At 24.3% G+C, this 15,482-nt stretch overlaps 1 protein-coding gene across 2 annotated transcripts in view; it reads left to right on the forward strand.

The window, feature by feature from the left end:
* LOC122502189 (radial spoke head protein 3 homolog B) overlaps positions 1-13,562 on the forward strand; it is a 37,322-nt gene extending 23,760 nt beyond the window's left edge. For both annotated transcript variants that reach the window (XM_043612125.1, XM_043612123.1), the window contains exons 5-11: positions 129-299; positions 781-909; positions 1,578-1,781; positions 6,141-6,303; positions 6,848-6,934; positions 10,223-10,399; positions 13,328-13,562. In XM_043612125.1, coding sequence (XP_043468060.1) covers positions 129-299; positions 781-909; positions 1,578-1,781; positions 6,141-6,303; positions 6,848-6,934; positions 10,223-10,392 — 924 coding nt within the window. In that variant the 3' untranslated portion in view covers positions 10,393-10,399; positions 13,328-13,562. The remainder of the gene's footprint in view (positions 1-128; positions 300-780; positions 910-1,577; positions 1,782-6,140; positions 6,304-6,847; positions 6,935-10,222; positions 10,400-13,327) is intronic.
* Positions 13,563-15,482: the final 1,920 nt, after the last annotated feature.

Consider the following 15,482-nt stretch of genomic DNA (forward strand, 5'->3'; position numbering starts at 1 on the left):
TTATTTAATCCTCTGCTTTTGCTAACGACCGCTATGGTCAGAAATCGTTAGATTGAACTTCTGGTGGGGATAAGTTATTAACAACGGCAGAGAATTAAAAAAAAATTTTTTTTTTTAAATATTTTTAGCTGGATGGCGAATCGCAAGCAATGAGAAACGCGGAAATAAGAAAACGTGAAATGGCAAGAAGAAAAGCTCGTTCACAGGCGACAAAGGCCCTGCTAATGCGAATTGGTTCACCTCCTCCTGTACTGGGCCGAAAACACGAACCAGTACAAACCGATCTTTATCTCGAAGAAGTAAAAATTTTATAAATATTTATATAAAAAAAAAAATGTTATTTTTGTTCTAGTTTCAACAAATTTTAATTATTTTATTTATTTACAAATAATTCAATAAACAAATAATTTTGTTTTTATTTTCTTAATTTTTGTTTTTAAATTTTGTCATCATTTTAAATTAAGTCAATTTTTTTTTACCTAAACTTTCATATTTAATTTGAAATTTAATAGAAACAATAATTAGAGGTTATGTTCGACAATTTTTGTCAAGAGGTTAACTTCGAGGTTATGTTTGCCAATTAATGTCAAGAGGCGAACATTGAGGTTATGTTCGCCACTTTACCCCAAGAGGCGAACTTTAATGTTATGTTCGCCAATTGATATAAAGATTATAAATGTTAAATAAAATTTTTAAGATAAATTAAGACGGAGTAAAAATTAAAATTTTTATAAATGAAAAAAAATTTTATTTATATTGTTCTTAATTTCTTTTTTTCAGCTTTATGAAAAACCTGATGAACTAGAAGTAGCGACGCAAACGGATCATTATGTTGATCGGCCGGCAACACCAATTTTTTATCCGGAAAAAATTGGACAAGACGCATGCACACAAATTGAAGCCGGCGATGTGAGTTTTTATATTAAATTATTCACATTATATATTATCATTTAATAACGTCTTTAAACATAACTAGTTTCTATATATCAAATCAATAAAAAAAAAAAATGAATACACGTGTCAAGCACCCTAACTCTCTGCATTATATTTCTCTATACAAAGAAAATTGTAATATTTTCTTCTGTTCTCAAATACAGCATATTTAATATCACGGCAAGCTTCCTGCAATATTGATTAATATTTCAAATTTTTCAAAAATGCACTCTTTCGAATTGTCAAAAAAAAACAAAAAAAAACATAGTTTTGAATAATATAAGTTATAAATTTTGACTAAAAGTCTCGATTTTTTATATTTTAATTCAAATATTTTAACCTCTTCAAAAAAATATATATCTGCCATATTGGATCCGCCATTTTGAATTCTTAAAAATTTACTTCAGGGGGTCGATTATGTAATTTCATTTTCATTTTCACATTCATTCTCACTTTCACTTTCACTTTCTAAATCTACGTCATTAAATTTTCAATCGATCTATGTCGAGCTCAATTTTTGAATTTTTGTTTTTTAATAATTGTCTTTAATAACAATAATTATTTTAAAAAAATCATAAAATCGTAAACAATATTTCTTTTCAGCTTCATGAATTTAGAAAGTTAATCAAAAAAACTTTTTATAGTTATTTGACTATGACAGTGAGGTTCAACCAATTCTTGAAGTTCTGGTCGGCAAAACAATTGAACAGGCTTTAATGGAAGTTTTGGAGGAGGAAGAAATTGCGGCATTAAAAGAACAACAGAGAAGGTTCATGGAACTTCGCGCCGCTGAAAAGGAGGAGACACAAAGATTGGAGGATCAAGACAAACGTATACGAGAGGAAAAGGTATTTTGAAAAAAATATTTTTCTTTATACTTACTATGTTATACTTACTATTTATATTATTTAGCAACTATTCTGTACTGTTTTACCCCCTAGGGAAGTTAAAATAATCACAAAAATTGTGAAATTTCAGTTCTACGAAAAAGGGAACTGTGTGTCATATTACCCCATTATTGTTTAGGTGAAGACTATCACCCTAGCTTTTACCCCTTTAAATAAAAAAATTATAATAATTGTTATGACACTTTGCCCCAACAAATCAGAATATTTATTTAAATCACATTACTTTACATATTATGTTACATACGTAAATGGTGTCTATATAGACCTCCAGACTTTAGTTATATTTCATCCCAACTGGGGTAATATTGCACTTCAACAATCAGGAGGAGAATATTACAACAAAATCTATATGGTTACAAATAAAATAGATAGAGAAAGGTAGATTATGCATTTTGAGTCCCTCTAATTATGCGCTAAAATTGTGCACAATTATGCGGAATTATGCGCTTAAATTGTGTACAATTATGTGGAATTATGCGACCAAAAAATTAATTCTGCGTTAATTATGCGCTAAAATGAGCATGATTATGCAGAATTATGCAATTAAAAAGAATTCTGCTTCAATTATGCGCTAAAAAATGTTCATTTTACAAAATTATGTTGCATTTGAAAAATTTTTTTTGATTTGAAACGGTTACTGGTTATTTTTCGAAACCAACTTCCTGAAAGGTCCTATCCCGAATGTCTAAAATTACAAATACCTTTTTCCCGAATCTAATTTCCCGAAGATTTATGTACCCAAAAATTTCTTTGTTTTTTATTATGAAATGGATATATGTGCGACTCCAAGTAAGAATTTAGTTTTCTCGGAGTAAGTAAAACAATTGCAATAAAATTCAGGAATTTTAATCTACACATAAAAAGAAATGTTTCCACCACACTTAATTCAGCAAAAAAAACGAAACAATTGTTTATATTATGTTTATACAAATTTTTGTTAACACAACAGATATTAAATAATAATAATTAAATAACTTTTGAACGACCAAACGAAATTGAATGAGGCAAACACTAAACAAATCTTTGCTGTGGTTTCTTTAAGATTCCAAAAAAAATTTTAACAACGGAAACATCTTCATACAAAATTTTGTATAAAAGTATTCGAGATTTTAGACATTTGATAAATTAGACATTCGGGAAAATGACCGGAAACGATTTTACTCATCATAATTATATAGCACTTACTGCTTTTTAAAATTTAAGATTTATTTAATTTTTCAATAACATTTAACAAGTTAGTTAACAGTTTAAAAACTTATTTATTATTTAATTTAAAAAAATATTTTAAAAATAAAGAAACTGAAAAAAATGTTCATGGTTTTTAAATAAGAAAAGCACTATTTTGAAAATTTTTAGCCTATTATGCGATCATTATGCAAAAAGAGTACAATTATGCAGTGAGTAAAAAATTATGCAATATTATGCGCTCTAGAAACATGTTGTAAAAGGTTTAAAACATGAATTAACATAATATTATAATGTTTCTACTTGATTTTAAAAAATTATGCAATTATGCAATCGCATAATCTACCTTTCTCTAAAAATAGAACACAGTTTCAAATTAATATCGGGATAAAAATTCAACACAGTGGGGTGAAATGTGACCAACAATGCAATATCATCTGAACTAAGTTATTTCGCACAATTTTGATAATACAATAAATTACACAATTTTGTCTTACAAAAATTACACGGTAAATCGTGAGGTGTTAAAATAACACCAGAATGGATTAAAATAATCTACAATAGTTTAATCCCTCTATGATTAAATTAACAGCAGAAAAGATCAAAATAATCCATTTTGGTGTTATTTTTTACTGTGAATGAAATTTTACTTTAAATCAAACACGAAATCAACGATTTGACAAAATTCGACGAATTTAGCTTTAATAGGGACAATAGTTAGTTAGTAACTAACTTACTAACTAACGAGCTAACAGACTAAATTTCTAACTACCTTACTAACTTACATACTAACTTACTTTCTAACTAACTAACTTACAAAGATAATTACTAATTAACTTACTAACTTATTAACTAATTTACCAACCACCTTACTAAGTGACTTACTAACTAACTTACTAGCTTACTAACTAACTCACTTGCTAACTACCTGACTAACATACTAACGTACTTACAAACTTAAATACTAATTAACTTACTAAATATCTTACTAATTAACTTACTAACTAATTTACTAACTATCTTACTAACTAACTTACTAACTTACTAACTAATTTTTAGACTAAATTACTAACTAACTTATTAACTAACTTACTATCTAACTTATTAACTTACTCACTTACTTATTAACTTAGTAAGGTATTAAGTAACTAAGTGAGTTCGTAACGAAGTTAACTATAGTTAGTTAGTAACTATAAGTTAAGTAAGTTAGTTAGTCAGTTAGTAAGTTAGTAAGTTAGTAAGTTAGTAAGTTAGTAAGTTAGTAAGTTAGTTTGTTAGTTAGTATGTCAGTTACTAAATACCTTACTAACTAACTTATTAACTAATTTACAAACTTAATTACTAATTAACTTACTAACTTACTAATTAGCTAACTAACTTAGTAAGTAACTAACTTACTTAACTTAGTTACTAACTAACTTACTTAACTTTGTTACTATCTAACTAACTACTTAACTTCGTTATGAAATAACTTAGTTATTTAATACCGTACTAAGTTAGTAATTAAACAAGTTAGTTAGTAAGTTAGTTAGTAAATTAGTTAGTAAGGCAGTTAGTAAGTTAGTTAGTAAATTAGTTTGTAAGTTAATTAGTAACTTAGAAAGTTAGTTAGATTGTTAGTAAGTTACTTAGTTAGTTAGCTAATTAGTAAGTTAATTAGTAATTAAGTTTGTAAGTCATTTAGTAAGTTAGTTAGTAAGTTAGCTAGTAAGGTAGTTAGTAAGTTAGTTAGTCAGTTAGTAAGTTAATAAGTTAGTTAGTTAGTAAGGCAGTTAGTAAGTTAGTTAGTAAATTAGTTAGTAAGGCAGTTGGTAGTTAGTTAGTAAATTAGTTTGTAAGTTAATTAGTAACTTAGAAAGTTAGTTAGATTGTTAGTAAGTTACTTAGTTAGTTAGCTAATTAGTAAGTTAATTAGAAAGTTAGTTTTTAAGTTAGTTGGTAAGTTAGTTAGTAAGTTAATTAGTAAGTTTGTTAGTAAGTTAATCAGTAAGCTAGTTAGTAAACCAGTTAGTAAATTAATTAGTAAGTTTGTAAGTTAAGTTAGTAAGTTAGTTAGTTAGTTAGTTAGTAAGTTAATCAGTAAGTTAGTTAGTAATTTAATTAATAAGTTAGTTAAAAATTTATTTTAGTATGTTAATAAGTTAGTCAGTAGGTTATTTAGTAAGTCAATTAGTAAATTAGTTAGCTAGTTAGTAAGTAAGTTAGTTAGTAAGTTAATCAGTAAGTTAGTTAGTAATTTAATTAATAAGTTAGTTAAAAATTTATTTTAGTAAGTTAATAAGTTAGTCAGTAGGTTATTTAGTAAGTCAATTAGTAAATTAGTTAGCTAGTTAGTAAGTAAGTTAGTTAGTACGTTAAGCATTAAGTTAGTTAGTAAGTTTGTTAAAAAATTCTTTAATAAGTTAATAATTTCGTCATTAAGTTATTTAGTTAAAAAATTAGTTAGTAAGTTAATCAGTAAGCTAGTTAGTAAGGCAGTTAGTAAATTAGTTAGTAAGTTTGTAAGTTAAGTTAGTAAGTTAGTTAGTTTGTTATTAAGTTACTTAGTTAGTTAGCTAATTATTAAGTTATTTAAAAAGTTAGTTTTTAAGTTAGTTAGTATGTTAATTAGTAATTAAGTTTGTAAGTTAATTAGTAATTAAGCTTGTAAGGCAGTTAGTAAGTTAGTTAGTTAGCTAATAAGGTAGTTAGTAAGTTAGGTAGGTAGGTAGTTAGTAAGTATGTTTGTTAGTTAGTTAGTTACTTAGAAAGTTAGTAACTTAGGTAGTAACTAAGTTTTGATTTGAAGTAAAATTTTAGCCATAGTAAGAAATATCACCAATGTAGATTATTTCAATCCTTTTTGGTGTTAATTTAATCTGCAACGCTTTTTAATACCTCACAATTTACTATGTACATTATAGTTAAGTTAGATTACACAGTCGGGGTATTATGACGTCATCAATACGGAGTAAACTAGCCTAAAAATAAAAATATAGAAAAGAAAAAAAATATAAGAATATATAATATAAATACATAAATATATAAAAATATATAAGAAAGAAGTTTTCTTTTTTTTTAAACAGAGAGAAATGAAAAAAAGAGAATAAATTTAAAAATTAAAATTATTTATAGACTCGCCGTGTAAAAGAACACGAGGATGCAATGAGAGTGCAACAAGAGACTGAGGATCGAGTCGCGGCATCGGTTCTTCTCACCGGTTATATTGCAGAATTACTTCCGGCCGTTCTTGAAGGCCTTAAAATGTCCGGAGTTTTATTAGACGAAATTAAGGCTGGTGAGTTTTAAAATATAGATGTTCCACTTATTCTATTTTATTTTTTAAAAAATAGCTTAATTCATTTTTTTTGGGTCACTGATTACGAATATGAAATCAGTTTTTCAAAATTCAAAATGGCGGAAGAATTTTTAAAAATTGATCGAATTCGTTTGAAACTTGTTATTATAGAAATCCAACAATTTTTTAAAATTTGGCCGCCATATTGGATCCGCCATTTTGAATTTTGAAAAACTGATTTCATATTTGTAATCAACGAACCCAAAAACCCCCGAGTAACAAGTTTCAAACGAATCTAATCAATTTTTAAAAATTCGTCCGCCATATTGGATCCACCATTTTGAATTTTTAAGAACTGACATAATATTTATTCGTAATAACAATAGGTCACATTTGACCTATAAATTTTGACGTAACGTGACGACCCTCATGAGGGGGCCCTTAGAAAATCCTAACTCTGCGGCGTGTAGTAAAATCTAATAATTTATTAGAGTAATTAATTTTAACTGTATGATAAATTTTCAAACTTTATTTTATTTTTCAGATGTGGAAGATGGTTTTATGCCGTGGTTAATGAAAGAAGTCAAAAAGGAAGTTGGCTCCATGATCGACAGTAGGGAATTATTAATTGGTATGTTTAATTTTTATTAATTTTTAAATTTTTATATAGCAATTTTCAAAGCATTTTTAGTGGTGTTCTCAATGATAATAATGTTTTTCCAAATGATTTTAACTATAAGTTTATGTTTCAAAAAGAAATTAAATTTAGAAAAATTTCTCGTAAGCATACAAGTTGTAAAAAATATTATTATTATTATTATTATTATTATTATTATTATTATTCATAATTACATTTTTTTAAAAAAGTAATTACATTAAAACAATAAATATTCATTGTTCTTTTTTAAAAATCAAGATTTTTAATTTACTATTGATGGCTTTATTTTTCGAGTAATAAATTTATATCTTTGTAACGTCACTAATTTCCTGAACAATTATGGTTCCTTCATCCTAATTGCAAAATCCTTGGAAAATAAAAATAATTTTCAACGAACCATCGACTTCTAAATGTTAAAACCAGCCCTCAGGTAAAATTTGTCGCGACATTCTGAAATCTTTCAAGATCAAAAATGTCTGCGTCTTTTCACACAAAAATTTTTCAAAGCCTATTACTTACTTGTTCTCGAAAGAGTAAAAGTGCTGGGAGAAAGAGAAAAAGTATCATAAATAATATGATAATCAACCATCAACACATGTACCTTTCGGCTGTGTATCGTCAAGTAAAGTTTTCACATTTTTTTCCTTCAATTCTCTCTCTCTCTCTCTTTCTCTCTAGAACTCTCGAAATACTTATTAAGTTTGAAACATCATTTTCTCACAGGTTTTCGCACCTGTAATTATCGTAAATGGAAAAAGACCCTCATTAACGTTTATTTTATTTAAGCAAATACACTTGGAATAATTTCATCGCAATTTAAATCAAGTGAAAAAATTTACGAAAAGAAAAAAAAATTTTTTTATTTAATTATTTTTATAAGTATATTATAGTTATAATTATATTAATTGTATAAATATTAATAATAATTAATTAATATTATAATTTAATTAATATTTAATTAATATTAATTAATTTTCTTTCTTAAATGTGCGACTCTTGTCAGATTTTTAAAATTCAAAATGGTGGATACAATATGGCGGACGAAATAATTGACACTAGAAAAAATCCAATTTTTGAAAAATTACAAATAATGGCAGAAATTCAATTATTTTCAAGAGTGATGCAATTCTTCATATAAAATTCAACTATCTTTCAAATTTAAAAAAAATCTTGTCAAAATCCCAATTATCTTTATAAATAACAAAATTCTTCCCCAAAGTTCAATTACTTTTCAAACTTTTCAAATCAATTTCAAATTCCCCAAAATAATACACGAACATTTAATTATTTTCATAAATAATAAAAATTTCACAAGAATTCAATTATTTATAAATTTTTTTATAAATTCCTTCGCAATAATTCAATTATTTTTATAAATAATAAAATTTTTTCAATTATTTTCAGAAAAAATAATTAAAAATTGTAGAAAATAATAATTGATTTGAAATGATGAAAATAATTTTGAAAAAGTTACAGTAATAATATTCAATGATTTTATCACTCGGTCATCTTTAATTATTATAATAAAAAATGAAGAAATCGATCACTCCGAGTCTTCGACTCGGAGCAATGGCTATCTTCATGTTTTATAAAAATATTCTTATAAGAACATTTTTTTGAGCAAAATTTTTTCCTTTATTTTCTAAAAATTTAAAACTTAAAATAAAAATTTGTAATACGTATTTATTTTTAAATATCTCTAATTGTAAAATTATTTGGAACTTAAATAGATTTTTTTTAAATAAATATTTTATTATTATTATTTTTTTTCTACAGGTATTAAGATTTCAAAAAAAATTTCAAATTTTAAATCCTTTAAGATTGAATAATTTATAAGAATTGCTACTATAACTTATTAAAAATTATTTTCCGGATTTCAATTCAATTATTTTCTGGAAATTTCAACTAAAATTTATACTTCTCCAATTCAATCACCTATTTTTAATATTTTTTTTAAAAAGTTCCTTAAAAATTCAATTTCTTCAAAAAAAGTTCACCTGAAACTAAAATATTTCTAAAATCCACTTGTTTACAAGACAATTTCATGAAATTTCGAATAATTTGAAAATTTTTCTATTATATTTAAAAATATAAGTAATTTCAAAAAAATGTGAAAAAAAATGTGAAAAAAAACTAACTTATTCAGAATTTTCCATTAAAAATTTTTTAAAATATTCAACTTTTCTAAAACTTTAATTTTAAACTTTTTGAAATTCAATCTATATTAATAATATCAGTAATATTAATTTAATATATTCTGAAATATAAAAATAGTTACTTATAAATTATTATAGAAAAACGAATTCAAATTAATGCAAAGTAGTTTTTTAAAAATTTATTTTCTAAGAAAAACAGAATTTTATTTATTTTTATTTTTTTATTTACACTTTATTTATTATTTCGAAATTAATTTTTAGAAATTTTGCATCACATTTGTTCTAATTAGTTTAAATTTTTACTAATTCAAATTTAGAGAATAAGTTTTCTGATATTTATTGCAAAAAAAAAAATTTATTTAAATTGATTTATTTTTCACATTTTTTATATGTGAAATTTTTTCTCTCTTTCAAATTTTTTCGACAAATTTAATTAAAATTGTATTGAAAATAATTAAATTATTTTAAAGAATTGTAATAAAGTTGTTCTTTTTTTACTTTTGTATCTAAAATTAATCAAAAATTGAAGTTGATTTTTGAAAATAAAAAATTTTGTATGTAATTTACATAATTATAATAAATTAAATAGCCAGTTTTCCTATACTTATTCATATATTATTTATAAAAATTAAAAGCGCAACTTTTATAAAATTCAATTATTTCTTTGAATTTTTAATTAAAATTATTCACTTGTTGCTAATTCGGAATTTGTATAAAGAAATTGTTTAAAAAGTTGTTAAATAATTGTGATGAATTATTTTTATCTCAAAGATTCATTAAGAAAGCAGTAAAAAAAGTCGGTGGAGAAAATAACTATTTTTTCAGCTTCAATTGTTGTCAATTCTTAATTTGTTTATAACATTGTTAAATAATAATGTTAAAAAATTTTTATTTCCAACATTCATTGCAACTGTAAAAATAAGAGCGATATGAAAAATTGCTTTTTGACAATATTTGTGAATTTCAAATTAAAAAAAAAAAAAAAATTGTTTTTGTTGTAAAAATCTAATTTTAGATATTAAATTACATTATCTATTTAATTGACCGGCACATTAATACAAAAAAATACAAAATTAAATAAAATATTCTCTCTTTTTGTTTATAGATATTATTAAGGAAATTTTGGAAAATCGAGCAGAAACTTACAGAAGACTTGGAGAAGAATACGATTCATCGAGAGAGGCAGAAAAAATAATTACAAATAAAGAAATAGTTTTGGAAAATATTTCTAATCAATCCCAGGAATCATTTAATACAAATCAAGATGAAAATTAGAAGAAAGGTAAAAAAAAACTAATTTTCAGAAATAGTTTTTGCAAAATTTTAATTATTTACGATAAAAAAAACGTAATAGAGGTTAAAAAATTTAGAAAAGATTAGATAGAGCGAGAGAGGGAGATGAGAGAGGGAAATTATTGAAAACAGAAAAATCCGATTAAAATCGAGATTAAAATCTAATTGTGTGCAATGATCTTAGCACTGTCTCTCTCTCTCTTTCTCTTTTCCTGATCCGATACAAGGTTTTAAGCGAAAGGTTAGTTAGCATTGGATTAGGGACACCTTAACCAGCAAATGAAATAACCCCCAGTTAAACATTTTCTACATTAAGCAGTGTACACAGCTGCACGACAAATCTATCCCTTCATAGTCGAGAATCTCCATCTCCTACTCTCTCTCATCAAACAAACAAAACATCCCTAAAGGGTCACCAATTGAAAATTAATTGTATCGATCTTTTTCTCTCTTTAAAATTAATTTTTCTATTTTCTCTCATTTTTACAAAGTATTTTTTATATTTAGATATTTTAATTTCATATTTGTCTCAATTTTTTCAAATTTAATATCAATTATACTTTAATTTTAAATTTTTTAAATTTAATTTCAATTTTGTACGAATTTTTTAAAATTAATTTCAATTTTATCTTAATAATCTTCAATTTATTTGCTAATTCTTAATTTTTTCAAGTTTAGGTTAATTTCATTAACCATATTTTCAATTTCGTTTCAATTTTTTTAATAAAATTTCAATTTCGGCTCAATTTTATCAATTTAATTTCATTTTTACTTCAATTTTCAATTTTATCAATTTAATTTCAATTTTCTGTTAATTTTAAAATTCTTCTCAATTTTTTCAATTTTAAGTTCAATTTTAACCAAATTTTCAATTTAATTTCAATTTCGTTTCAATTTTTTCAATTTAATTTCAATTTTATCATAATTTTCAATTTATTTTCAAATTCTTCTCAATTTTTTTAATTTTGACCAAATTTTCAATTTAATTTCAATTTCGTTTCATTTTTTTCAATTTAATTTCAATTTCGTCTCAATTTTTTCAATTTAATTTCAATTTCGTCTCAATTTTTTCAATTTAATTTCAATTTTGTCTCAAATTTTTCAAATTTAAGTTCAATGTTAACCAAATTTTTCAATTTAATTTTAATTTAATTTCAATTTTATCTTGATTTGTAATTTATTTTCTAATTCTTCTCATTTTTTTCAATTTTGACCAAATTTTCAATTTAATTTCAATTTCGTTTCATTTTTTTCAATTTAATTTCAATTTCGTCTCAAATTTTTCCATTTTAATTTCAATTTTACCACAATTTTCAATTTTTTCAAATCAATTTCAATTTTGCCCGAATTTTTCTTAATTTAATTTCAATTGTATCTCAATTTTCAATTTAATTTCAAATTCGTATCGAATTTTTTCAATTTTAAGTTTTATGTTAACCAAATTTTTCAATTTAGTTTTAATTTCGTTTAAATTTAATTTGAATTTTATCTTAATTTTCAATTTGTTTTCAAATTCTTCTTAATTTTTTTAATTTTGACCAAATTTTCAATTTAATTTCAATTTTGTCTCAAGTTTTTCAATTTTAATTTTAATTTTCAATTTTTTCAATTTAATTTCAATTTTGCCCGAATTTTTCTCAATTTAATTTTAATTGTATCTGAATCTTCAATTTAATTTCAAATTCCTCTGAATTTTTACAATTTTAACCATATTTCCAATTTAATTTCAATTTCGTCTCAATTTAATTTCAATTTAATTTCAATTCCGTCTGAAATTTTTCAATTTTAATTTCAATTTTACCTCAATTTTCTCAGTTTAATTTCAATTTTATCTTAATATTTCAATTTATTTTCAAATTCATCTCAAATTTTAAAATTTTTAATTTGACAAATTTCAGCTTCAATCCAAAGATTAATAAATATTAAATAATAAATAATTTTTATTTAAAAAAATTTTTAATTACATTTTTTTTATTTCATAATTCTTAAAATTTTGAATAATTTTATTCAATAATTTAAAAAACAATAATTGAATTTTGGAAGAATTACAGTTGCAATTTTTAGAAATAATTAAATTTCAAAAGTTTCTTCATTGAAATTATTTGAAATTTTAATTCCTGTGGGGAAAAATAAATAATAATAAGTTTTTAAATTTTTTAAGTTTTGAATAATTTGATTTAGAAATACCGAAAAAACTTGTTTCTTGAAAAAAAGTAAATAGAACTTTTTAAAAATAATCGTAGTTCCGATAACAATAATTAAAAAAAAAATTGAAACAATTGAAAATTCTGTCAAATTTCATTGAAATAAATTTTATATTTTAATGACTTTTATTTGTTTACTTTGAAAAATTATTTTCGAAATATACTCGTATTTTTGAAAAATTCTAATTAAAAATTTGGAAAATAATTGAATTTTAAAAAACTTTAGAATTGAACTTATTACCAGAATATTCCAGTGGTTTTTGAAAGTTTAATTATTCAATAAAAAATATGTTACATTCAAATTATTGTTAGAAATATCTTGGCGATTTCTACACGAGTTGTTTAAATAATTCTTAATTTTTTTTTAAATTTTAAGAAAAACTTAAAAAAATTACGTTTTTTAAAAAATTAAGAGAATTTTTATTAAATTTCAAAAAGAAAATCTTTTAAAGGAATCGTTCATAAATTACGTGAGACATTTAGGGGGAAGGGGGGGGGGGTGTCTTGCTAGTTCTTACGAACAATGGAAAAAATGGCGCTAATGTATGTAAAATATCTTACGAGGGGGGAGCAAGGGGGTCAAATTTTCCAAAAAAAATATTTTTTGTAATTTACGGACGGCCCAAAAATAATATTAATAATAATAATTATTATTATTATTAGGTATAATACACGTAATAAAAATAAATAAGAAACATTTTTATCTTCTTCAGATTCAATACCTCAGGTGGACATTTAATTGGATTGTGATTTAAAAATTAATTTCAAAAATTAATTTACGTTGACCACAATGAAAAAAAAGGAATTATCATAAATACATCAACAGAAAAGGAAAAATAAATAAAACGACTGTGTGCAATAAATTTCTTGTTGAAAAAGGCTGTTCTTTTTTTTTTAATTTTAAAAATGTGTTTATTAAATGCAGTGAATAAAGAAATAAAAATTTTATTATGTTTCTTTCTTCATTATATTCGCCTTGTGACCTGCAAATCAAAATTACATTGTTATCTTTTTTTTAAATGTAGTTTTTTTCAGTTAATTTTGAATATTTAAGTTTGTTAATTGAATTGCGTTTTTTGTCCGTTTTTCACAATCATATTAAAATTTTTATGATATTTTGACTTAAATTTTAGGTCAATAAAAATAAAAAGTTAAATTTTTTTCTTGAAATTTTGTTTCTTTTACTAGAATTTGAAATCAAGTATCAAGTTTGTCAGTTATAAGGAGTTACTCACCTGATTGAGATTATGTTAATTTAACCATTATTTGACCTATTATTTTGACCTAAATTTTAAAAATTAAAATTTTTTTTACCCTATTTTCAAAATTTTTTACAATCTAACAATTGTTTGAACTTGTTTTTTATAGGTCCTGACCACTAATTTTGACCTAAGAGTTTGACCTAAAATTTAAAATGTACGTCTTCACTAATTTCTTTTTTTTATCGATTAATAATTCTAGGTACCCAATGGGAAATGCCAGTGTAGTGCCGATGTTTACCACTGGCTTAGTACTCAGACGATTGTTCGGCGTAGTCTAGCCGAGCCTCGACAATTAGTGCTGGCGCAGTACAGAACTTTTGTTTCGCCAAAGCTTGGACAAGCCACGGCGGCAAGTGCTGCACTGGAAAAAAAAAGTCTGACTCCGTTTACACCTTAAATTCAGCCCATGTATTTCACATAAGTCTGTCCTTGTCTAACGGGGCTGACTCCGTTTACACCTTAAATTCAGCCTCAAAAAGAGGCTGAAAGTAAGACTTTTTTTTTAGTGTGTGGCTGAGTATAGAAAAATTGTTCACGACGCTCTTTGCCAACATTGCTTTTTTGACATAAACTTGAAAAAAATTATAAAAAAAGTTTATGAATGTTTACAAATATAAATTTATTGAAAAAATTAATATTTTACTTTTCAGTTGTTCATTTTTTATTCTTATTAAATTTAATAATAACAATTTAACACAATTGTCTAATTTTGAAAATAATAAATTATTTAAACAAATTAAAATTATAAACAAAATTTAAACTTTAATCTCAATAATAATTTGGTTCCTATTAAAATACTATTATACTTCTTACTATTAAAAATTTAGTTTAATTTGTTTTATTTCAATTTATTATTTCTAACGTATCCCTATTTTTTCTCATCTTTGACTCAATAATTGTATGTATGAATGATACTGAGATATTAATACTTTACTATACACATGTGTCGTTAGCATAGTGGTTAGAGCGTTAGTCTGTTAGTCCGTAGGTCGTAGGTTCGATTCCCCTCGTCAGCAATTTTGTTTATTTTCATAGGTTTGCGATATTTCAAGATTCCAATCGTTAGGTACTAAAATATGAAAATCTAATGCACACTTACTGTAATTGGTTATTATTTAATTTTTAAATGTTATAAACAATTTTTTTCTACTTCATTTACTATATCCATTGTTAGTCTCCATCTTTAATTCAATTTCTTTAAGAAGAGAAATATTTATGAATAATAACTGTTTATTAATATTATTTACCATTTTGTTGTTAAATTATTTATAATTATTAATTTACGACTAATTAATAGCAATACGGCATTTATTGCGGCAATATTCTCAGCCAGCACTGGTCCAGTGCTGCGCCAGCGCTGTCTGGCAGCACTGACAGACAGTACTTCGGCAGCGCCAGACGGCGTTATCATCCCAGCGCCATGCCAGTGCTGGCTCTCAGCCTTGCCGCCAGTGCTGCCAGTGCTGGCGCAGTACTACGCCAGTTGTAAATTTCCCATTGGATAAATGCATAGGATTTATGACTAAAATGAGCAGAAGGTAATTTATTTTTTTTTAGATAAAAGAAATAATTCCGAAAAACGATTTTTTACGGTACCTTAATTACA

Source organism: Leptopilina heterotoma, unplaced genomic scaffold, assembly GCF_015476425.1.
Source record: "Leptopilina heterotoma isolate Lh14 unplaced genomic scaffold, ASM1547642v1 Lhet_222, whole genome shotgun sequence".
NCBI classification, from domain to species: Eukaryota; Metazoa; Arthropoda; class Insecta; order Hymenoptera; family Figitidae; genus Leptopilina; species Leptopilina heterotoma.